Source organism: Protopterus annectens, chromosome 8.part0, assembly GCF_019279795.1.
Source record: "Protopterus annectens isolate FY-2018-M chromosome 8.part0, PAN1.0, whole genome shotgun sequence".
Classification (NCBI taxonomy): domain Eukaryota; kingdom Metazoa; phylum Chordata; order Ceratodontiformes; family Protopteridae; genus Protopterus; species Protopterus annectens.
In genome coordinates, this window is record NC_056741.1 from 336,579,704 (window position 1) to 336,606,460 (window position 26,757).

A 26,757-nucleotide genomic window follows, 5' to 3' on the forward strand; every position below is an offset into this window, starting at 1 on the left:
CTAGCATGTCCAAAGGTCAGTTGTCAATCTCCTCTCCGGTCCAGCTGGTGAATCTGGGAATCTTGAGGCAATGTTACAACTGCCTCATGTACACAGACAACCCTCTCCTCCTCCCAACAAATTCCAACACATGTGAGAGATGCAACCATATAGCCAAACTGGAGGCTAAGCTCTCTCAACTCAGAACTGGCGTAACCAGTCAGGAGGAGAAGCAAACCACACTCACTACAATTCCAGTCTCACATAGACCTACCACGACAACAAACCAAACACATAAACACACAAAAACATACTCTGAGGCTCTAAATAAAAATCTGCCTAAGCAGCAGAGACCTCCAAAGCAGACACCCAAGCAACCACTACCCCAAAACAGAACACGTTCAACACATAGCTCACAAAGCCAGTGTTCCGAACAGTCACAGCCCTTAAGGCTAAACAACACACCTGATACACTTGTAATAGGTGACTCTATCGTCAGGCACACTGACGTCCCACTCACCAGGCTGAACAAGGAGAAGGTCACGGTGAGCTGCCTGTTGGGCACTAGGATCCGCCACATAACACAAGCACTCAGGTCACTCCAAGGCAAGTACAAATATGACTCAGTCATTGTCCATGCTGGTGTGAATGACCTGACACATACCTCCCTGGACTACATGAAAAGAGACATAGAGGAGCTCTCTGAGCATGTAGCCCAGGCTGGTATGACTCTGACCTTGAGTAGCATCTTACCCTCACCAAGAATGATGTCACAATATGAAGACAAGATGATCAATTTCAACAATTGGCTTAAGTAATGGTGTCATTCAAAGGGGATCCAATGCCTGTCAGCCTGGGATGACATGCTCGACAAGCCATGATGCTTCGCTAGGGATGGCTTGCACCTGTCACCCCTGGGCTTTCGGATATTGGCAAAGGATCTTGCCACCCCCATAGTGCCTTTTTTTAGGCAAGGCTCAAAAGACAAACCCACTTCCATAGGTATCACAAGGGATAAGAAACTAAGAGTAATGCTACTCAACACCAGATGTCTAAACCTCAAGATGCACGCACTCGAAATTCTCCTTAGCATGGAGAACATCGATATCTGTGCAGTAACAAAAACCTGGTTCAAGGCTCCCAAGAGCACCCCAGCACTACCAGGTTATACCTCATACCATGCTTTTCGGTCCCAAAACTTGGACCGAACCACAAAAGGAGGGGAGTATCAATATTCGACAAAGATACCCACACCTCCAGGTTGGTGGCACAGCACGAAGCATCAGAGACTATCCATGTGCAACTAACAGTGGGTAAAACTGCCTTCCAGTTTATAGTCTGCTACAGACCACCCTCCCAAACCCAGGAACCCCACTCGGCCTTCCTGAGAACACTGGAAAATATGAAGGTCTCTCCAAACACCATTATATTGGGTGACTTCAACTATCCAAACATAGACTGGGAGCATTACTCTAGCTCCAACCCTAGCCCAAAGGTTCCTAGAATTTATAAACTCAAATGCTATGGAACAACTTGTTACCACTCCCACAAGAGGGGAAAACATACTGGACCTGATCATCACCAACATGGGGGCTCTATGCTCCAGACCAGAAGTGTATCCCTCACTGGTAAGATCAGACCATAAACTAATCTCACTGTATATTCACATCCCGACCCCACCCCATGCCCAGAAAACCACAGTGAAAAACTTCTCTAAAGCGAATTTCACACTCCTCAAAACCGAGGTGGAATCCTTCAAAGCCCCCGGGCCTGTGGAAAATATGGCCCAGACCGCAGAATCCTTTGTAAACACATTCTATGAACACCTTCAGGAATGCATGAATCCTGCAATCCCAAATAAAACCAAGACCCAATCCTCCAAAGGCAGGCGTCCTGTTTGGTGGACCCCAGCCATAAACAAACTATACAATAGAAGGAGGAAGCTACTACATGATAGAGCAAAATCCCAAAAAGGGAAGGCATCTCTGATCAGTATTAGGAGAAAACTACAGGCACTCATAAAATTGTCTAAGGCCAGCTTCAAGAGAAAAATTGCACAGGACACTAAGGATAATCACAAGGCTTTCTTTAGTTATGTTAGGAACATGGGTGGGAATTCCCAGATATGCTCAGAATTAGTCCAAAATGACAAAAAAATACACAGAACCCACAGACATTGCCAACATCCTAGCTGACAGGTTCAGCGCAAACTTCTCCTCCCCCCACCAAAAGGGCAAATATCTATCCCAGCAGAGTTCTGCCCCCCTGACATCTCAGATGCTCAGGTAAGCGCCGCCCTCTCCAAAGCAAAAAACACAGCATCAATGGGACCAGACGGTTTCCGGGCTGCCCTACATGAACTCCAAGAAGAGCTAAACCCAAACATAAAACTAGTGTTCAATCTCAGCCTTACTACAGGATATGTACCCAAAGAGTGGCATACAGCAACAGTGGTCCCTCTCCACAAAGGTGGTGCCTCAACGGATCCTGGAAACTATCGCCCCATAAGCCTGACTAGCTTGGGCTGCAAAGCTATTGAAAGGATCATCATGGACCTCATAAATAAAGATATTGGGGACCTACAGACACTGGATTCTACCCAGTTCAGCTTTGTTAAGGGCAGATCCTGCCTCTTAAACCTGGTCGATTTCTTTGAAACAGTCACCAAGGCCATTGATGAGGGGAAGGTGGTCCACACAGCCTACCTGGACCTTGTAAAAGCCTTCGATACAATACCCCACTTGGGCATTATAGATAAGCTCACCAGCTTAAATATAAACCCCTATGTCACTAGATGGGTTGCAAACTGGCTCAAGGACAGAACCCACATGGTTAGAATTGCTGGAGCCATGTCAGACTCCAAACCAGTTACAAGTGGCATCCCATAAGGCTCAGTCCTGGGACCTCTCTTGTTCGGTATATATTTATCGGAGGTACAGGCCAACATGGAAGGACTGTGGCTGACCAAGTTCGCAGATGACTGCAAACTAGGCGCCATAATCGACTCTCCAGCCGACACAAGCATCCTACAAAAGGGCCTCATAGAAACAGACAACTGGCGCCAGAGCCATGGCCTCAAGCTAAATGCCAAAAAGTGTATCGTCATCCCCTTTGGCAAAAACAAAGTGCCCACAAATTACCACTTAGGTGGTAATCCATTAAGTACGGAAGCAGTAATTAGGGACCTAGGGACCCAAGTTGATAGCAATCTCTCATTTGAAAACCACGTGGCCAAAGTGGTTAGAAAAACATTTTATATAGCCCACCTACTCATGAAGGGATTCACATCTAGATCAGGGGAGGTCATTGTGCCTCTTTTCTCATCCCTCATCAGGCCCATAATTGAGTACAATGCCCCTTTTGGGATGTACCTTACCAGATACCTGCAGCAACTGGAAAGACCCCCAAAAGTACCTCACCAAGAGGATCAAAGGGCTCAAACAGATGCCATATGCTGCCCGGTTAAAGAAACTCCAGCTCTACTCAGTGGCATACCGCCTGCTCAGAGGCAATCTGTGCCTGACGTATAAAGCCATGTCCAACCCGGAATTAATGGACATGCTGCACCTCAGAAAATCCAAATCCCATCGAACTATGCGCTCGAGAGACTTCAACCTCAGCACTGAAATAAATCGGACATGCTGGAGGGACCGATTCATAACCCAGAGGCTCCCTTCACTCTGGAATAAAATCCCTGTCCAGGTTAGGCAGAGTCCCTCATTGACTCTCTTCAAGAGGAATCTTGATGAGTGGATGGGAGATCGTAGGTTTACCCCGGGTATCACTTTTGTGTCACTGTTAGACAGAGACACAGTATACTAACCTTCAAAATTCATTTAAAATGGGTGGCGAAAGCCAAACACACTCTGGCTAGGCTTATAAATGCCCTAGGGCAGATAGCCTAGTATGAACCTATGATCCTATGAACCTAAAACAAAAAGTCCTTACATTCCAGGCAATGATTTATACTAAATGGTTATAATCATACCATAAACTTACAGAAAGGTAAAAAAAACCACCAAAATTGTACATGCAAGACATATTCAGTATCTAAAAATAACACCTATAATCATCTCATAGTTATATAGTAATGTGCTAAATAAATAGTTATAGATATCAAGTAACAATGAGATAATAGACAATGTGCATGGAATAGACAGCTTTATTTAGATATTTTACGGGAGCAGTGAAGTTTAACTAAGGTGATGGTAGGAGATTATATATTTTGTAGTGTAATTTTGTTGGGATGTAGTCATTTCTGTGCAGAATTATGCTATGGCACCTACTATATAGTATTGTGCCAGGCTGGGAACAGAAATTAACCTGGGGAGTAGCATGGCCAGTTATCTATGTAGTGGGTTTTCAGGAGATGTTTAAATTGACTGGTAGATACAGTGGAGGTTATTTGGCTTGGTAGAGAGTTCCAAGTCCTAGCAATGGTGCAGGCGAACAGAGATATTCCGGCATCATTTCTATGTTTGATGCTTTGTATGAGATTCTGGCAACTGGATCTTAAAGGTCTTGAGGGAATGTTGGGCTGAATTAGACCCTGGAGGGCAGGGGTGTTTTCAGAAAGATAATAGAGTTTGTGTGCTGTTGAAAGTTGGTTGAGTAGAAGTAGATGAGGCAGCCCAAGCCAGCTGAGTTGTTTCAAGGCAAGACAGTGGTGAGATCTGTATGAGGCTTCAGCTGCAAACTTGGCGATCTTGTTGTAACAAGTTTCCATTTTGCTTAGGTCTGTTTGGCGCAGATTTGTTAGGACAGGGGAGGCGTAGAGAAGGATGGACAACAGATGAGTCCTCGCTATGGTTGCTCTGGTATGCTTGGTCATATATTGCTTATTCCTGTAGAGGAGTCCTAGTTTTTTATTTACCTTCTTGATGGTTTGGGCTATGTAGGTATCAAATTTTAGGTTATTGTCTATTTTAACACCTAATAGTTTTGTGTGACTAGTGGCGGTGATTTGGATGTTATCCTTAGAGTTAATGGTGAAATCATTGTTTAGGGGAGGGGATCGACCTGGGCTAAAAAGCAGTAGTTTTGTTTTTTTGGGATTAAGAATCAGTTTGATGTTAGTGAACCAGGTTTCAGCTAGAGTAAAGTTGTTCTGGGTCAAGGTTTGTAGCTCTTTTAAGGTAGGGGCAGCACAAACAAGGGTTGTGTCATCTACATATTGTACTACAGAGGCGTTGACTGAGGAAGAGGAGATTTGGTTGGTAAATAGCGAGAAGAGCATTGGGCCTAGGATAGACCCTTGCGGCACTCCTATGGATACTGGGGGTAGGGGGGACAGTTGGTCTTGCCAGAGAACAGCTTGTTGCCGGTCTGATAAGTAGCTTGTGAACCAAGATATGGAGGAGGAGCATAAGTTTAGGTCTGACAGAGTTTTGAGAAGAAGGCTGTGGTTTACCATGTCAATGCTTTTGACAGGTCTAAGAATATGGAAGATCCGAATAGTCCCTTGTTTCTATAGTTGTTGCCTGTATTGGAGAAAGATAATACTGCTGTGGTGGTGCTATGGGAGGCTCTAAAGCTGTGCTGGGTTCTGGAAAGAAGATTATTCTGAAGGAGATACTGGAGTAGTTGGGAATGAACAACTCTTTGTAATATGTTGGATGAAGGTGGTAGGATTGCAATAGGTCGATAGTTGGTGAGTTCTAAGGAGTTACCTCCTTTGTGTAGAGGAATAATGTGTGATGTTTTCCACAAGGTGGGAACCTTGCATTCTGCAATTGATTTATTTATGAGTATGGACACTGGGCAAGCTATTGCCGGTGCTGCTATTTGTAGGAAATCTGCAGGTAGACTATCAGTTGCTAGTGTGGTAGGTTTGAGTTTGTTTAGGAGTCTAAAAATTACTTAAGTGGGTACTGGTTGTAGGGAAAAGTTAGAGGTGTTGTTATTCTGGCTTGTATTTGGGGGTGGAGGGGGGTTTACTGTTGTGGGGATATTAGTGCTATTTTGAGATTTAGCAAATGTTTGAACTGTTTCAGTAAATAATTTGTTAAATTGATTGGGAATATTGCTGTGGTCATTTGGTAGCACTGGGGTTGGGGTGGAGGCCTTTTCTGGGTGCATTATACTGTTTATTGTGGCCCAGAATTTTTTAGGGTTATGGGCATGTTTTTCTTGCATGGTTTTATAGTAGTTAATTTTATCATGTTTAACCTGTCTCTTGGCCTTGTTGCGGAGTTTAAGGTAGATTTGCTTTGTATTAGCAGTTTTGTTTTTATGAAACTGGATCCAAGCTTTGTCCCTTTCTTTCATGGTAGTTTTAGTATTTTTAGTTAGCCAAGTGGCGTAATTTGATTTTACTCTTATGGTATGGGTGGGAGCATGATGGTTTAGGATATCTAAGAATGCAGAGTTGAAGTATTGTACGGCTTCGTCTAGAGGCAGTAGTTTTAGGGGATTCCAATTGCTGCTTTTTAGTGTATTAATAAAGTTAGTGGGTACAAAATTCTTTTTATTACAGATGACTCTGAGGATGGGTTGGCTGAAGTTATGTAGTCTAGTCCTAATTAAGTAGGCTAGTTGGTGGTCACTTATACTATTGGGCAGACATCCAGATTGTTGTGCTAGAGTTGGGTTAGATAACAGAATCCAATCTAGGATGGATTTGCGTTTGGAAGTTTTGTCGGTTCTGGTTAGGGTAGATATTATTTGGGTGAATCCATGCAGGTTGATGTGGGCAGTTGGGTTTTGGTTGGAGCAGTTAATCCAGTCAATATTAAAGCCACCTAGTAGTATGGTTTTGTGTGGTAGGGAGGTAGAGATCCAGCTTAGCAGGGTCTCCATAATAGTGATGTTATTACCTGGTGGGATGTAGCCCCCTACAATAATTATATTTTTATTGTTGTTAAGTTTTAGTTTAGCAATGATTAGTTATATGCCTTTAACCTCTTGGATGTTGTAATCTATTTGTTTTATGGTGAGGTGATTTTGAAATAATATTGCAATGCCACCTCCTTTCTTTTCTTGTCTATCTTTCCAAATAATATTATAGCCTGGAGGTGTAATCTCATTATTATGGTGTTGTGGTTTAAGCCAAGTTTCAGTTAGTACTGCTATATCAGGTTGATATAGTGCTAGTAAGGCATGAAGGCCTTGTATTTTGTTATACTCCTTGCATTTATGTCAACATGTTGAAAGATTTTGAGAAAGGAACCATGTTCAATCACAGCCCCACCTCAGGCTTTGTGCCCACTGAATGGCGCACACCGACGGTTATCCCACTCCACAAAGGGAGAGCCACCACAGACCCTGGGAACTACTGCCCCATTAGCCTGACAAGCCTGGTCTGCAAGGCTATGGAACGTATCATCATGGAACTTATAAACAATGACATTGGTAATCTCCAATCTCTGGACACCACCCAGTTCGGGTTTGAGGCTGTGATTGAACATGGTACTTGTATTTTGTTATACTCCTTGCATTTATGTTTACATGTTAAAAGATTTTGAGAAAGGAATTAAAGAAGACAGTAATAACATAAGATAAACAATAAAAATGTATGAAATGAAGAAAAAATAAAGACAATGTTGTACAGATCGAAATATTTTCAAACTGAACTGAAGTGAACTGCAGGAAGAAGTTTCACTCTTTTTTAGGAAAAGAGGTAAAAAAAGAAGGAAAACTGTGATGGATGGAATGGTAGATGAGACAGGGGTATTAAAATGTAAAAAAGAAGAAATTATGTAGATAGCAGAAAATTTTGTAGAAACAAAGTATAAAAAGGAAAAGTATAAAAGAAAAAGTATAACAAGTAGAAGATAAAAGGGAAAGGTAGAAATTAAACAAAATTCCAAATACAGCAAAATGTATGTTAGACGAAAGAAAGAACTGAAATGACAGAATTGGAAAAAGTTATAAAAGAAGAAAGAAAAATCAGCACCAGACGTAGGTGGGCTAAGTTGTGAATATTCTAAAGGTACATGTGTAAGGGAAAAAATATTTGTGGAAATATTTTGTGAATGGTTAGAGGAAGGGATAGAATATGGAAATACATTTTCTGGGGTGGTTAATTTTATATGGAATAAACATAATATTAAAAAAATTGGAGGCTAATAACATTGGGGAATATTGATTAAAAATCTTTATGAAACTAAGACAGAAAAGAATGGGGATTATTTTGGAAGACGTGAAGGAGTATATGAAATAAAGGGAAAACATGTGAAGGAGGTGTTAGTAATAAAGTAAGAAGTATTAAATTCTATTTAAGGGAGAATAAATATGTAAGGTTAGTTGTATGTTACATAGCAAAAACATTTGATTTAATAATCATGAGACAATGTGGGATATTTAGGGGATTGTAGGTATGGGCAAAAATAAAAGTATCGAAGAAGTGTTATAAGATATCTTGGGTGAATGTTATGGCAAGTGGCAGGTTAGGAAAGAAAATAAAAATTGAATAAAGGTGAAGCACGTATGTGAAGAGTGTTTATTTGTGCTAGTAATTAATGCAATAATACAAACTGGTGCAAAGAGAGAGAGAGACGCAGGATGGAAAATGGCAAAAGGTATGGTAATAATAACTGTAGATCTTACATATGCAGATAATTTAGTTATTGTAAAAAATATAGTGTGGATGAGAGAAACAATGACAAGGATGGAAAGGGGGTTAAGTAAAGCTGTATTAAGGTTAAATATGTCAAAAGCAAATGGTCTGGTGAAATAAAAAGATAAATGGAATATATTTTACTAGAAATAAAATAAATATATCAAAGAACCAGATGGCTTAGTGGTTAAGGTCTTTGCCTCCCATGCACAAGGTACAAGGTTCGATCCTGACCTTCGACCACTGCCTGTTTGGAGTTTCCATGTTCTCCCTGTGTCTCCATGGGGTTTCTCCCATGTCCAAAAAACATGGTGAGTGTTTCCATCTCAAACTCACCAATGAATGGAGCTGTGGGCAACAGTACAGACTCTACATGGTGCCCTGTAGGGGGAAGAGTTGTACAGACCAACTGCTTTGGGCAGCTACTGTGGTGTGCAGTATCCTCAAGATAGGAGAACATAGATCACAGACCACGCCGTGGTAGGGTTAGCCACTCGATGGTGTAAAATATGGCTCTAGGTGATTTGGTCATGTTGACTAATGTCACCAAAAATAGGCATGGGTAGTTACTGGTGATGTGTGTTGAGGATCCGGCCTACTATGACCCATGCCAGGGACCCGTGCTAACAGTGGGAGGGGTATATGTGCCCCTATTGGTCAGTGTGCACCTGACATGCAGCCCTGGATCAATAAGCTACTGGCTGGCCGGCGTCTAGTTGCCCAGCCTGGGTTACCTGAGATAGCTCTGTTGAGCGAAAGCTGGACATAAAACCTGCCAAACATGAACTAAGAATGGCTATGCTTAATGTAGGTTCACTGACAGGATGCAGCTTAGAAGTGGATGACATGAAGATATGGAGGAGGCAGGACATCCTATGTATCCAGGAGATGGAAGGGCAGTGAAACAAAGCCACTTGGCTTGGGATCCAGAGTCTACTGCTCAGGTGGAGTGCATGTAGGAATTGTGGTGAGAGAGGCTTCAGAAGGCAGTAAGGGATATCATCAGAATTAATGACAGACTTATGGCAGTCAGACTCCAGTGTAATGACAGGACAACAAGAATAAAGAAGGAGAAGCCATTCTAGACTTCTGTCTGGCAAATGGCTTGATAGTAGCCAACACATGGTTCAGAAAGAGAGACAGTCACAAAATCACATACAAGAGTAGTCAACATGCAACTCAGGTAGACTTCCTCCTAGTAAGGAAAAGGTACTGGGGGAGAATCCATGATTGCAAAGTCATCCCCAGTGAAACAGTTGGCTCACAGCATAAACCACTAGTTGCCACAATCAGCTGCAAGCGGTGGTCAGAAAAGGCTCTAAGCCAACAGAGACCAGGCTGAAGACCTGGAAGTTGACTGGACAGAAAGTATAACAGTTCAAGGAATTACTCAGGGCTCTAGCACCCCAAGAAGAGGAGGAAATAGGTGGAGTTGAAGAAGAAATGGCAGTGCCTAAAAATAGCATGTGTTAGGACTAAAGAAAATATATGTGACCGAGCCAGGTATGGAAATAAGGTACATAAGGAAAGCTGGTGGTGGAATGTAGAAGTCCAGGAAATCATCAAAAGAAAAAAGGTGTGCAGGAAAAAGTGGGAGACAGAAAAGACTGACCAGGCTAGGAAGGACTACTGGCTGGCTAACAGAGAAGCTAAGAAAGAAGTTGCAATAGCAAATAATAGGGCATCGGAGGCACTGTACCATTTTCTGGAAAGTGACCCAGTAAGGGGCGCAAAGAAACTATATCAGGCAAGGCAAAGACAGAAAGATAAAGAAGATAGTCAGACACTGTGCAGAAGGGATGCCAGCAACAGCCTGCTCACCAGACCAGAGGACATCAAAGGCAGATTGAAGGAGTATTTCCAGCAGCTTCTGAATGAAGAAAACCCCACAGATGCTGTACTGCCCCGAGAAGAAGAGGAGCCCACCCTAGAAGAAGTAAGAACAGCACTAAGGAAGATGAAGTCAGGGAAAGCAGCAGGCTCAGATGAGGTCACAGCAGATATGATAAAGATGCTGGGTGAAACAGGGGAGAAATGGCTCCTGAGGGTACTAATAGCAGTGTGGAGAGAAAGGCGTATCCCAGATGATTGGAGAATAAGCATACTTGTGCCAGTGTACAAGAACAAAGGAGACATTCACAACTGTGGGCAGTACAGAGGCATCAAACTCCTACCACATTGCATGAAAATTCTGGAGAGGGTGATTGATAAACTGATACAGAGTAGTAGAATGTAAGATGTGAGATGAGCAGTTTGGATTCAGATCAGGATGCAGTACAACTGACCCGATGTTTGCATTAAAACAGATATTTGAGAAGAAGCTAGAGATGAGGTGAGAGTCCAACTGGGCATTCCTAGACTTGAAAGCATATGACAATGTTCCAAGAAAGTTGATCTGGGCAGTACTGGGGTGGTTTGAAGTTCCAGAAACATTGGTAGAATTAGTGCAGGCTATGTACAAGGACCAGATGACTCAAGTATGGACAGTGTTCGGCCTCAGAGAGGGGTTTCCAGTGGGCGTGGGTGTACATCAGGGTTCAGCTCTGAGCCCACTGCTGTTCATACTGGTGATGGACTACATTAGCAAACAGGTTGGAGGGGATGGCTCAACAAAGCTGCTGTATGCAGATGATGTGGCAGTACAGGCATACTCTGAGCAAGACCTTCAGCAAAGGATAGGAGAATGGAATGCAAATCTGAGGGCACATGAGATGAAACTAAGCACAGATAAGATGGTGATAATGGCAGCAAATTGGGGAAATCAGAAGAAGCTGAGAATAGGGCAGCCACGGTGGTGCAGCAGTTAGCATTGTCGCCTCACAGTAAGAGGCTCTCCGGTTCAATCCTCATCTGGGGTGCCTTCTGTGCGGAGTCTGCATGTCCTCCCTGTGGTCGCGTGGGTTTCCTCCAGGTGCTCTGGTTTCCTCCTACAGTCCAAAGACATGCTGTAGGTGGATTGGACACTCTAAATTAGCCCTAGGTGTGAGTGTGTGTGTGGGTGCCTTCTGTGGAAGGTTGGGTGCCGGGCTGGCAACTCGACACCATAAAACTTCATTGCCAATCATGAGTGGACAGGTGATCCACTGTGGCGACCCCTAACTGGGAAAAGCCAGAGAAGAAGAAGAAGTAGCTGAGAATAGAGATAGAAGGGAAGATAGTGGAATAGGTAAACAGCTTCAAGTATCTGGGAGAAGTAGTTGAGGAGAAGGGTAATCTGAATGAAGAGGTCAAAGCTAGAATCAGAGGGGCTGCAGCCAACTGGCATAGAGTATCAGGTGTAGTCTATGACAGAAGAATGCTAAAGAAAAGCTGAAAAGTAAGGTGTACACGACAGTGGTGTGACCAGTACTACTGTATGGCACAGAAACCCGGGCAGTAAAGGCAGAACAGTTGAAGAAGCTATAGGTGATGGAAATTAAGTGCCTGAGAAAGGTGATAGGATGCACATTGTTGGACAGATGAAGAAATGAGGACATAAGAGCAGAAGTCGAAGTAGCTCCAATTGCAGAAAAGATCAACGAGAACAGATTATGGTGGTTTGGGCACATGTGTAGAAAAGAAGGAGTCAATCTGGTGAGGAAGATTTGGGACAAATAGGAAGAAAGTAAGTGGAAGTGAGGACATCCAGCAAAGAGGTGGATGGATTGTGTGAAAGAAGATCTGCGACAGTCAGGCATGAGAGTTGAAGAAGGTAGGAGTGTGGCACTGAACAGAGAGAGTTGGTGACAGTTAACACAATACCCCGACCTCATGTAGAAAAATGGGAAAAAGGGGGCTGATGATGATGATGAAAATAAATATATTAGGAATCAGGTTTTGTGACAGCAGGAACATAATAGATCAATGGAGAAAAATTATCGATGAAAGAAAGACGTTAGTTGGCAGAAACCTTTATTTTTATCCTGTAGAAATAAAGTATATAGGGCGGCCACGGTGGTGCAGCGGTTAGTGTTGCCACCTCGCAGCAAAAGGTTCTCCAGTTAGATTCTTGTCTGGGGTGCCTTCTGTGCGGAGTCTGCATGTCCTCCCTGTGGTCGAGTGGGTTTCCTCTGGGTGCTCCGGTTTCCACCCACATCCCAAAGGCATGCTGTAGGTGGATTGGGCACTCTAAATTGGCCCTACGTGTGAGTGTGTGCATGTGTGTGCCTTCTGTGGAAGGTTGGGCGCTGGGCTGGCAACTCGACACTGAAAAACTCCACTGCCAATCATGAGCGGACAGGTGATCTGCTGTGGCGACCCCTAACCGGGAAAAAGCTGGAAGAAGAAGAAGAAATAAAGTATATATGTTACACACACAAATGTACACATGTACACAAACATGCACATCTATATATATATATATATATATATATATATATATATATATATATATATATAGGAAACGTTGGAATATTTGTGGACTGTATATGTACGTTTCCTTGAAAATGGGAAACTAATTGTTAGAGATTTATTCAGTTTTATTTGATGACCAAGACTCAGTGCAGTTAGACTGGGAATTGCATATAATAAAAAAGAAGAAGGAGGTTTGCTTTTAAAAAATGCAGTTGTATATTTGAAATCTATATACTTTTTGGGGTATTAAAACTATGAGAGAGAAGGAAGATGGATACTAAAAATACTGTATGTGAAATATAGAGAGATGAAAAAATGAAAAGGGATAGTAAAGAAGTAAAAAGGATGAGATGATGCAAAAAAGAATATGACTATAACATGGAGTTATGGAAAATTAAGCCTGATAAAGTTTAAAAAAAGATAGAAAGAAATGGTATAATATTATAATGGAGGCATATAATTTAATACATCAATGGAAATATCATATAGATGAAATTAAAAAAGCAATAAAAATAGATTTGGAAGATGTGATATTTTAATGGGGATGATTTTTTTGTGGAATTTATTAATAGATAAACTGTCTGTAAAAAGTAATATGAAATAGAAAGCAAAATAAAACGATTCTTATACATTCATTCCACTTGGCTTAATTTGCTTATATGTCACAAAATAAGGTATAATGCTGCATTGCTCTAGAATATGCTCAAATCTGTAAAGTAAGCCACACAGATTTTGGGCAGCAGTATTATGGTGCAGTGGTTAACATTGTCGACTCACAGCAAAAGGTTATCCGGTTCGATCCTCGGCTGGGTTGCCTTCTGTGCGGAGTCTGCATGTCCTCCCTGTGGTCGTGTGGGTTTCCTCCGGGTGCTCCGGCTTCCTCCCATATCCCAAAGACATGCTGCAGGTGGATTGGACACTCTAAATTGGCCCTAGGTGTGAGTGAGTGTGTGTGTGTGTGCCTTCTGTGGAAGGTTGGGTGCCGGGCTGGCAACTTGACACTGTAAAACTCCACTGCCAATCATGAGCGGACAGGTGATCTGCGGTGGCGACCCCTAATCGGGAAAAGCTGAAAGAAGAAGAAGAAGAAGTAACACATTTTGGACCCAATAATCTGCAAGTGTGTGGTCAGCTGATTTTTTTCTACCCTCCTAAAAATGTATACCCTTGCATAGTACTTTACTTTAAATAAGCCTAGTAATATGAATATGTGTGCCTGCATATGTTAACTATACATAGATTGTACTGGCTACAAGGTGGTTCACAATATCAGGAAACCTGTCCCTGTACATATATGTCAGTCCTTTCTGAATGGGAAATCCCTGTGTAATTTCTATGGTGGCCTGCGTTGTTAAACATCACTCCTATGACTACATATCTGTATCATCTCAGTGTAGTATTGTAAAGTTGTGCCGTACTGGTATTTCCTTAAGTGTTCTCTTATAGTGGCAGCAGGGACAACTACTTTACTATATACATAATTTTAGGTCCTAACAAAAATGCTTAACCCTACAGCAGGTACATTTTTGCCAGTCTGTGTCAAGTGTACTTACTGTATGCATATCCACTTCTGTTGCTCCAGCTATGGTATGGCGTACCCCATTAGCTGTCCTGACAGTATAGTATAATTAGGTCCCTCCTGTGCCCTACTAATCCCAACAGTATGAAGTCATTTGCTATCAATCTGATGTTCAGAGGATGAAGAGCATGGCAGGTGCAGGACAACCTCTGCCCTGCTGAAAAGTATGTTCTGTTACAGGCACTCAAGACACATGAATAGCATGGGAATGGGGCCACTGACCAGCTTTTACAGGACCAGGTGTAGCAGACACTGGTCTGCAACATTAGTGCTACTGGCGAGGGCAGAATTACACTCTAAAGCAGTAGTGGAAGAGTGTCATTGACTTGCAACAGCATGCCAAGTCAAAGGTATGTTTCATAGAAGATGAGAGACTGGCTGTGGGGATGCTTAGGCACAGCAGGCAAAGAAAGCCTTGCAGAGCGACAACAATACATTCTCATCTTTGGAGGAGGAAATGAGAATCAAGACGAATCAACTTCCGTGCATCTTGATAAATGATGCCACGGGTAAGTACCACGTACAGAAGGTTTCTGGACAGCAGCAGTGCACATAGAGACTGTAGGCTCACCACAGCATACGTTACTGGAGCATTCACTATTCAGACACATTGGGATGGCAGTAGAAGTAGGTCGGGTTGTAAGATTGTCTTGTATGGACATCTCACATAGAATGAACCAAGAACCAAAAATAAAACCAACAATGTCCATAAATTACTGAACTCCAAGAAGCAGCCACAAACAAAAAAGTCTATCAGCTAAAAAGTTTTAATCAGTAAAAGTCACTAAAACCACTAAGTACAAAATAAAAAGCAAAGGTATAAAAAGATCAAGCTCTTTCATTTGTAGTCAACCGGAATTCAACTGAATTGATAAACAATCTACCTGAGTCCTTTAAATGTCCTCCCCTATAATTCACATGATGAAATTCAACAAATCACAGATCCCATTATATAAAAATGAAATAGTACACGACAAAGTAACAAATAATCTTACACATCATATGATTTCCGGCTCAAAATACTGCTGATAGATAAATCAGGGGGGGCAGTGGCATTTAACTTGAGTTGCCAACACAATTCACTAGCTTCGATCAAATCTTCCCAAGGGCCCCCCTGGAGTTCCTCGTAATATAATCAAGACCAAAAAAAAAAAAAAACAAAGTTATGTTCAGGATGTCTATCAATATGTTTGGCCCGGGAATTTTTAAGATTTTTCTTTTTGATGTCTAGAAAGTGCTCATATATTTATTCCCTCAGCTTTCTTTGGGTTTTACCCACATAATACCCGTTACATTTCTGACATATAGTCAGGTACACCACCCCCTGGGTGTTGCAATTACAATGAAATCCAACTTTAATTTGGATTCCATTAGCAGTGACTTTGTCACTAACCAGTATGTACTCACACTGACTAAAATGCCCACATTTAGTGGTCCAAAATTTCTTGTGGCTTATAAAACCACCCAAGTCACTGTTGTGTTCCAAAATGTTCTTTAGAGTTCTACCCCTTCAGTAAACAAAGGTAGGCCTTTCCACTACTTTCTTAGTAATACTGAAACAAGAAGAAACAGACCAGTTCTTAAACATCACCTTCTTGATGTCATGATCTTCCAACCAATATTCCATGATGAAAGACAAATTAAAGTTACTTCTAACAGTAGAGGTTTGACCAAACATTTCACCCACCTTATTGTAAGAGGTCTTTAATAAGGGCAAGATGTCCCTGTCCTCTCTCTTACTCACCACTTCAGATCTGACTTTAGAAATTAGTTGGGCAGGGACATCTTGCCCTTATTAAAGACCTCTTACAATAAGGTGGGTGAAATGTTTGGTCAAACCTCTACTGTTAGAAGTAACTTTAATTTGTCTTTCATCATGGAATATTGGTTGGAAGATCATGACATCAAGAAGGTGATGTTTAAGAACTGGTCTGTTTCTTCTTGTTTCAGTATTACTAAGAAAGTAGTGGAAAGGCCTACCTTTGTTTACTGAAGGGGTAGAACTCTAAAGAACATTTTGGAACACAACAGTGACTTGGGTGGTTTTATAAGCCACTGGCCAGAAACATATTGGTCAGATGTTGACTTTCATTATATTCAGAAATCATCCTGGCCAGATGCATATATTGGCCTTTAACCACACCCCGTTTTTATGTTTGGGGTAGTGGCTCTTGTAATGTAAAAACCTATTACAATGGGAGGGTTTTCTATATATAGCGCTAACAAAACACTGCCCCTGATCATTTTTGGGTAGTTTTGCATCCAAATAGTCAATGACCTCATAATCAAATGTATATGTAAGCTTAAGGAATGCTGTGGTGGAATTTAGGTAATCAATAAAACCGCCAATTTCACTACTAGGTCTGTCTTAAATGTTATCCAAATATCTGAGATATAGCCTCCAAGGCTTAGTAGGAAAGTTGTTGAATACACTCAGTTTTTCCCTCTGAATGAGGACAATGTTAGCAAAAATTGGGGCACAAAAAGCCCCCATTGCCACATCTCTGACCTGTTGAAAATATTACCCCTCCAAATATACTTAGTTATTTTTAAGTACAGTTTCCATACACATTCCATAGATATAGATCTCATTATTACTCAGATTAGTAGATTCACATAAGAATTAATGAAACCAAGACAGGCCAACAGAGAGAGGCATAACATTAAATAACTCCACTACATCAACAGTGAGAAAAACATAATTCCTGAAATAATCCAGATTTTTAATCTTCAATAAAAAGTCCCAGGAATCCTGACACAAATAACTGAAAGGTTCCAACCACTTGTTCACTTTTAAATCAACATATTTTGCCAGGGGATGGGCTTTAGATCTCCTGGCATTGACTATTGGCCTCATTGGTGGATGAGTAATGCTCCTGTGTATTTTAGGAGTACCAAAAATACAACACAAAATAGGGAACTTGACCTGAAACAATCAAACACGTCTGGACCTATTACACACCCTGGTCAAACAAGTCTTGCAGTAAATAATCTTCTTGTAAGCAACATGTATGAAGTTTAAAGAAGTTTCCTCATATAAGTTGCAGTCCGACAAATAGATATTCATTTTATCTAGAAAATCTTCCCTGTTCATAATAACCCCCCTTTATCCAGTTTCATTACCCTTAAACTTCTGTTGTTTGCCAGTTCTAACAATAACAACAAACGTTCAGAGGAAGTTAAATTCAACAACCAGCTGCATATGTGCTTTCAACATTGCAATAGTCTGAAATCATACTCTACCAACATCCCAAAAATTAATAAGGGTAATGATGGGGGGGGGGGGGGGGGTTAAATGTACTTCTGAGACTCATAGGCAAATTGTTACAATATATTTTGTTGTCTTCGAACATTAAATGAAAATTTAACTTTCTTAAATAAAGTGCTAAGTCAATAAGTATCCTCTCAATGTTGAAATTACAAGCCGGCACAAAAGTGGTTCCTCTACTAAAAAGGTTAGTGTGCTGTACAATATATTCATAATTGCTAAAGTTGTAAATAGTGAAATCACCTGCTTTGTTGGTCACCACCTGCAGCCTGGAGTCCTTAGAGTTAAAAATGTTCAGTTCCACTTCATCGGAGCCTAATTCCATTTCTGAGGAAAAGTGGTGTTCCGATAAATGCACTGGTTCTTCTTGTCCTGTAAAATGTGAACAGGTCTGTGTGTAGGAGGCTGAACCTGTTGCCGTTCCTTCCTGTTTGTCAATCTTTCTTACCTCCAAACTGGACCATTCACTAAAGGGGCCTGGTCATGGTTGTCAGACTCCTCATCTGCCAAAAGTGCATCATAATTGGCTGCCCGATGAAAAGTATGCTTCCTGTTGGAGGAAGGAGGTTTAGGATAAGCACACCCCTCTAAATATTCGATCATGTCTCTCTTGAAATTTTTTCTTTTCTCTTTTTAAAATAAAGAATGTCTTTGTCTATATGATGAAAAATGTTATTATAATCCCTGATGTTTTGCTCAAAAAGCAAGTCCTGAGTGATGCGCTGGACCAATTTGCCAGCTTCATCTACAAACACATGTATTTCTGGCTGTGTTTGATAAGACATCCTAGCAGCTCACAACCGGGTTTATCAAATAAATTAAGTTCCCTATACAGTAGAGACTCTACTCCTGTTGGGAACTTCCAGGAATGTAAACCCTTGGGAATCCTTCTCACTTTCAGACATTCACAAAAGTAAGTGTTCTATAGTTGTAATTTATGGCATTTGTAAAGTGAGTTTTCTAAATTTTCCACAAGAAGCTTTAGGGAAAGGGTGTAATCAAGCTCTCCACTATCAAAAGTTTAAAGTACATTTTAAACCATTCTAAAAGTTTGTGACAATGCCTGTTAGGCCCTTGCAAAGGGTTTGTTCTTATCTACATTTGCTCTCTTTGCCCAGCTGTAATCAGACAGGATGGTGTGTAACAAAAATCATGGTCTTGGGACAGTTGATTACTAATAACAGTAACCTTTTGCATTAGTTCCTGAACTAACTGTGTTAACAAACCAAAACTGGTCATAAGGTTATCCAAGCTGATGCTCCCTTGGTTGCTGCTGCCCACAGAAGGATCCGGTAAAGACATCTCACACAGAATGAACCAAGAATCAAAACTACAAACAACAATGTCCGCAAATTACTGAACTTCAAGAACCAGCCAAAACCAAAGTTCCCTTTGCCCTCCACACACCCCGCTACTCATGTATTCTTACTCCAAGATCACACTACAGTAGGGAAAAGGAAATATTCCCTTATCCCCACTGTGCCTCGATGTAAGCAACAGCCTCAGTTGCTTTTCGCTTAGTTGCTTTTTCGTGAAAGTGCATTTTTGAAAAAATCCACTTTCGGGAAAAAGGGGTCGCCTAATTATGTTTCGAAGAAATGTAATTTTGATCGGTCGAGTTAGACCCATATATATATATATATATATATGTATATATATATATATATATATATATATATGTATATATATATATATATATATATATATATATATATATATATATATACATATATATATATATATATATATATATATACATATATATATATATACACACACACACACACACACACACACACACACACACACATACACACACACACACACACACACACACACATATTTACATATATACATATTTAGCAGCACATTCCTGATCCCTGCAGTGTAGTGCAATATGGGACTATGAATTGTTATGAGCCTAAATGTGGCCATTTTCCATGCAACTACTTTGTATAGTATAACTTATCTCTGACTTGGAGCCTAAGTTTTGTACCTTATATTGCTGCTAGAGTGACAACTCTGAATCAGCTTCTGATATCTTAGAATTATATAGTGTGATTAATGTAGCAGTTATCCTACAGTTTCTTACACCATGATATAAGTGCAATCATTACACTGCATTTTATATATCAAAGTGTTTTATGCATGAGAGGTATCAAACAGTTCTACACTTCAGCACATTTGATGTAGTATGGCTTCATGATATAAAACAGATGGGCTCCAGATCCATGTACTGCAGTGAACATCTTATGTTTTAGCTGCTGCAAAACATATTCCAAAAGGTTGTCTTTGGTAGGTTGACTGTTGGATTAATGTTGTTGATCTATCTGCTGCATTATATATGAAGAAGTATTTTGTATTACTGAAAAATAGAGCTCAGTACCTTGGGCATTTCTTTATTTATTTTTGCTTTTTGCTTTTCTTTATTTTTACTTTATTTTGTATTTCATGGATGGCGCAGTAGTGCAGCAGTTGCATTGTCATCTGACAGCATGTGGTTCTCCAGTTCGATTCTCAGTTGGGGTGCCTTCTGTGTGGAGTCTGCATGTCTTCCCTGCATTCATGTGGGTTCCCTCTGGGTGCTCTGGTTTCCTCCCATGTTACATAGACATGCGTCAGGAGTGTTTCTCCCCAGGCCAATGCTGTAAATTGTCTTTGTTCCAAGTCAGACCTTCCTGGTAAACAAATGTTAACTAAAATAAATATTTAAAGGTCTCCTTGCATTTCTTTATGTCTGGGAATAATTATGATAAACACTACATGAAATGTGTACCCTCTTGGAGTGCCTTTGATATTGTAGTTAATTGCCAGTTTCTTACCTGAGACTGTGTTTGACATCACACAGACACTGATGTTCACAATGCATTCCATAGAACCCATCTATGCATAGTCTCTCATCACAACGGGCACCTTGAAATCCATGCTCACACAAGCAGGCTCCATGAATGTGGTAACAGCCATGAGCATTGACACAGTCACAGTCTTCACTGCAGTTTTCTCCATATTTTCCAAATGGACAATTCTCTTGACATCTGTCAGAAAATGAAAGCATTATCATCATTATTTCACCAATAATACTGACCGTACATATACTGTATCATCACTGTTAAGTAATAATGAGGCATCATATTAGCAGTGCAGAACTCAGAAAACCTGAATCCAGAAAAGAAACATAGGCATTTTCAGAACTAGTTCCTGTTCCTTGCATACTGTGAGTGTTAGAACTGGACCTGGCCCACCAGTGACCCTGAACTGGTGTAAGCAGGTCATTAAAGAATTAATGAATGGAACAACAAATTAACTAAATGCAGAAAAGCTGTAAAATATACTTTTAAGTTCTTTACATCTCATGTAATGGAATGTATCATCTAGGAAGGTAGGAACTTATAGACGTTCAAAGTCAAAGGTGTGGGGAAGCCATATCACACTGGGGAAAGGCAGCAGATTTTCACAAGGGCCCATCCAGTGGTCTTCACACTGTACAAATCAGAAGGGAAAAACTGCTTTCATCCTCTCCATGGGACTTAGTCTGACTTTCGTGATCTGCAACATATAAGCCAGCCAATAAACTGAATGTGTGAGTACTTCATGTTGTTCTGATCTAACTCGACTGGCATGGCTTCTTGAGCAGAATGCTACATCTAATAAAAGCAAATTTGCAAGCTGAAACACTTAAGGGTAGGTACATGTAAAATGATACTTAGCACCCCTGTGCTATCAGGCTATAACTCATTCCACACCTTTCGGCCCCGAAACATGGACCGAAGCTCCAAAAGCAGTGGTGTCTCCATATTCATAAAGGATATGCACACCTCCAGACTAGTAGCCCAACATAATGCATCTGAGATACTTCAGGTACAACTAACATTGGGTAAGACTGCGATCCAGGTCATAGTCTGCTATAGGTCCCCAACCATGTCCCTAGACTTTCACTCTACATTCCTAAGCACCCTAAAATCTACCAAGGTCCAGCCCAACACTCTCATACTAGGAGATGTCAACTACCCATCCATCAACTGGGAAAACTACTCAAGCACCAATGCATTGGCCAGACGCTTCCTGGAATTCATCAATTCCAGTGCCCTAGACCAGCTCATTCTTACCCCCACTAGAGGAAGCAACATCCTTGACCTGGTTATTACTAACATGAGCAACCATTGCTCTATGCCAATAGTCAATTCCTCCCTGGTTAGATCCGACCACAAATTAATCACCATGGAAATCCACATCTCACCCACCCCCCCAAAGGTATCCACCACGAAAAACTTCTCCAAAGCTGACTTGGACTCCTAAAAACAGAGGTAGCTAACTTCATGGCACCCATGCCAATGGAAAATAAATGCATGACTGCTGAATCATACACCAATGCACTGTACGATCACGTATATAAATGTATGGAACTAGCCATACCCAACAGAACCAAGACGCTTTCCTCCAAAAAAAGGACACCAATCTGGTGGTCCCCTGCCACTTATAAACTGTACAACAGAAGGAAGAAACTGTTGCAAAAAAAGGTGAAGTCCTAAGACTGGATAGCCTTGACAAAAAGTTGAGATCCCTCATCAAAACTGTTGCAAAAAAAGGTGAAGTCCTAAGACTGGATAGCCTTGACAAAAAGTTGAGATCCCTCATCAAAACCTTCAAAGCCAGCTATGAAGGCAGAATTGCAGTAGACACTAAAGAACCACAAAGCCTTCTTTAGCTATATCAAAAATCTCCATGGCAATATCCAGATTTGCACTGAGTTACTACACAATGGTACCTCCTATACTGAGCCAACAGATATTTCCAACATACGGGCCGACAGATTCAGTGCCAACTTTACCCCTCTCTCCCCCCTAAATGGCCAATCTCAATACCAGAAGAATGCCAGGCACCATGCATTACTGCAGCACAGGTTAAAGCTGCATTGTCTAAGGACAAGAATACAGCTTCCATGGGACCCGACAATATCCCTGGCTGCGTTCTACATGAATTACAAAGTGAACTGGCACCGCATCTGTGTGCTCTGTTCACTCACAGCCTCACCTCAGGCTTTATCCTTACTGAATGATGCACTGATACAGTCATCCCTCTCCATACTGGAGGAGTGACTACAGACCCTTGAAATTATCACCCCATTAGCCTGACGAGTCTGATATGTAAGGCTAAGGAGCGCATTCTCATGGACCTAATTAACAAGGATATAGGGAATCTCCAAACTCTAGATCCCACGCAATTTAGTTTTGTGAAAGGTATATCATGCTTGCTGTACCTCATTGACTTCTTTGAGTCAGTCACCAGAGCAGTGGATTAAGGTAAGGCAGTTCATACAGCCTACCTCGATCTGGCCAAGGCCTTTGGTACCATTCCTCACTCAGGAATTATTGATAAACTCACCAAACTAGGCATCAACCTCTATATCATTAGGTGGGCTGCAAATTGGCTCACAGATAGAACACAGAGTGTGAAAGTAGCGGACTCCAAGTCAGACTGCTGACCAGTCACAAGTGGAGTCCCACAGGGATCTGTCCTGGGTCCTCTCCTGTTTGGCATCTACTTCTCAGAAGTCCAGGCCAACATGGAGGGACTCTGGCTGACCAAATTTGCAGACAACTGCAAGCTGGAAGCCATTATTAACGCCCCAAGTGATGCAGACATCCTACATAAAGGCCTCACTGAGACCAATGACTGGTGTCGAAACCATGGCCTTAAGCTTAATGCCAAAAAATTTGTTGTCATCCCCTTTGGAATCAGTTCCCACTAATTACCACATTGATGGGAGCCCACTGAACACTCAAGGCGCTATAAGAGATCTGGGGACACAGGCTGAAAGCAACCTTTCCTTCGACCACCACATTGCCACTGTGGTCAGAAAGTCCTTCTATGTGGCACATCTCATTACCAAGGGTTTTGCGTCCATGAAGAAAGAGGTCATCATTTCTCTCTACTCTTCCCTCATTACACCAATCATAGAGTATAATGCCCCATTTGGCATGTACCTCACTAGACACCTGCAACAGCTGGAGAGGCCACAAAAGTACCTCACAAAGAGGATCATAGGCCTTAAACATATGTCCTACATAGACAGACTTAAAAACTCCAGCTATTCTCTGTCTCATATAGTCTACTAAGAGGCGATCTCTGCTTGACTTACAAAGCCATGTCTGACCCAGCTCTATTAGAAATGCTACATGTAAAGAAATCCCAATCCCTCCGCACCACATGCTCTGGAGACCTCAACCTCATTACCACAATCAACAGAATATGCTGGAGGGACAGGTTCATAACCCAGAAACTGCACATGCTCTGGAACAGACTTCCCATACATGTCAAGCAGAGCACTTCACTGGCCCTTTTCAATAGAAATCTTGATGAGTTGATGGGAAATAGAAAGTTCACCCCCAGGGATCACTGCGGTGGCTCTACTTGATAGAGACAGTGGGAAGTAACAATGGGTGGCACAATGCCAGGGCACTTCTATGGGCTAGGCTTGTAAAGGCCCCAGGGCCATTAGCCTAGTACACACCTATGAACCTATGAAACTATAAACCAAGCCAATGTTGTTGACCTCTGCTTCAGTCAGTGACATTCTTGGAGAGGAGTTATTACTGAAACAGAAGCACGCTTTGACTGCTCAGTTCCTTTAGTCTATTATTACTGTTAATCATTTTAGAAAACAAAACATAATCTTTATTATTGTGAATTTCTCATCAATAATTAAATATCGAAAATTCCAAATAATATGTAGTTGTTGATTTTGCCTAAGCAAGGCGATAAAAGTTGAAGACACTGTTGACTTTGAGTTCTTTTTCTAAAGTAAAATGAATAATTCACATAATGTCTGGCTCATACATAGAATTAAAAGTTGCCTAGCCTAAAAAATAGTTGTTGTTGTTGTGTCTTTCGACTTTTCCCAGTTAGGGGTCGCCACAGCGGAACTCTGGTCCGCTAATGATTGGTAATTGATTTTTATGTGCTGAGTTACCAGCCCTGACGCACAACCGTCAACGAAGGTACGCCCATTCACGCATGTCTCCACGCAGAAGACGCTCTAGCCGAGAATCGAACCAGACAGCGTTTTACTGTGAGGCGACAACGCTACCGCAGCACCACCACCGCAGTTAAACAAATGACTGTTTCAGTTTTCTCTTTCTTTCTTTCTGTTCATTCTCCTTGTAGGAACTTGTCATTTATACATCATCACATTCAATCCCCCCCCACACTTATTCACCTTTTTTCTATCCCCCGCATGGTCTAGGTGACCATAACAAATATGCATGCTTTCCTTCCATGTATTTAGTTCCTCAGCTCTTGACCCCATAACCTTTTTCATCCTCTGCAAAAGGAAGGCCATCTTTCATGAGGTTTTCATCTCATTCACTTTCTTGTGTCATTTACTTTGCATGAAAACCTTAAGTTATTTTTTCTGCTTTTTTGTGCTGTGAAGATTTGTGAATGAGGCTGGTGTGTGTCATAAAAGACCACCATTATAGTTGTGTCGCAACTGTAACTAACTTAGATGTTCAATGGCAAATGGAACAAAGAATCAAATATGCTATAATATTGCAAGACAGAAGCGAGCAGACAGACACACATACAAGTGCCCACTCCCACATACCGGGTACACATACCTGTCACCAATGTATCCTGATGGACAATGACACTGTCCATTCTGAGGGTCACAACTTCCTCTGTTATGACAAAGGCATTCATACATACAGTTCTTCCCAAAGTATCCATCTGGGCAGGGGATGGAGCAAATAGGACCCTGGGAGTGACAATATTAGAAGTATGAAAACAGTTCATAACAATATATCTGTGTTATTTAAAAAAAGAAGAAAAAGAAACTAGTTAATGTTTAACAAATGCCTTTATTAATTGTATAATATGTAATAATGAAAGTAACAGTTAAATCATCTAAGTCACATTAGAACAGAACATTCCTGAAACCATAAAACTGTCACGTGACCAATCAGCAGGTGCTGTAGAAGGATAAGGAAGAATATAATGATTTTAAGGGAATTGTACGCCTGCATTGTTTTAGCATATTTTTTAAATATTGCAGCAAGTTATCCAGAATGTTGACTGTTATGAGGCTACTACTTTCATCAGTGGATTACTACAAATATCTTTCTTTTGCTATCTAGCTGTATCATTTAAGGTCACTGTATGCTGTGAATGACAAAAGAAGTGATTTCTGTATAAAACCTTCATGTCAAAAAGCAATGAACTAGGTTGAAACTTACATGAAACCTTTCCTGGGTATATGTACTACTACAGTTGATCTTAGCCAAAAGGCCGAGAAGTGTCATTGGTTATACTGTGTATTCCCTTGGGTGATGAGTGCTTCCACCTTTGTAAACTTGTAGCACTGCACACAGTTGTGTCACCCAGGTACTATGAGCCCCTTACTCAATCATCTGTGAATCTGTGACAAAAAGTGTTATTTTTGGTGTCTGTTATTCAGAAAGCCATGTTATTTCAGCAATTAGAAAGTGCTAAGTAAATGATATCTCCTGCCTTTCTGTCCAACAAGGCTCAAGTCCCCTTGTGTCTCCCTCATGCCTTCACCAGTATAACTGCACCCACCTGCAAATCTTCAGAAGCTCGAACTCTTACTGTTCACTGTTATTCTGTCTACTACTGAGGCAACCAGGTGCAGGGATAAAGGTACTGCTTCCACACACCTGAGTCACAGAGAGGAAGACTGCATGAAATGGATCCTCACTTACTTATTTTAGAAATTCCATTAATGCATGCCTTATACCCTTCAGCTGTTCTCCCTTGTTGTCTCTTTGCTACAATCCCAAAACTAAGGAGACAATGGACTTTGAGTGTGTCTACTTGTTTGTTGTATTTCTGTGCACTGTGAGGACATATTCAGTAGTGTAGAATTTGAGAGAACATGTTATAATAGAGGCGACATCCAGCACCTGATACACTATAAATATAACCGAATACATTTCTTCATGTTTTCCTTTATAATACCCTATGCAAAAGCTTGTTCACAGAAATATCTAAATCTTTATAAACTTAAACAGGATACTAGCTTATAAT

General features: G+C 41.2%; 1 protein-coding gene across 1 annotated transcript in view; it reads right to left on the bottom strand.

The window, feature by feature from the left end:
- LOC122808226 (multiple epidermal growth factor-like domains protein 10) overlaps positions 1-26,757 on the bottom strand; it is a 693,858-nt gene that overhangs the window by 267,934 nt on the left and 399,167 nt on the right. Inside the window, exons 8-9 of the mRNA XM_044079188.1 lie at positions 25,332-25,468; positions 20,538-20,750 (exon numbers count right to left, since the gene is read on the bottom strand). Of these exons, the coding sequence (XP_043935123.1) occupies positions 20,538-20,750; positions 25,332-25,468 (350 nt within the window). The remainder of the gene's footprint in view (positions 1-20,537; positions 20,751-25,331; positions 25,469-26,757) is intronic.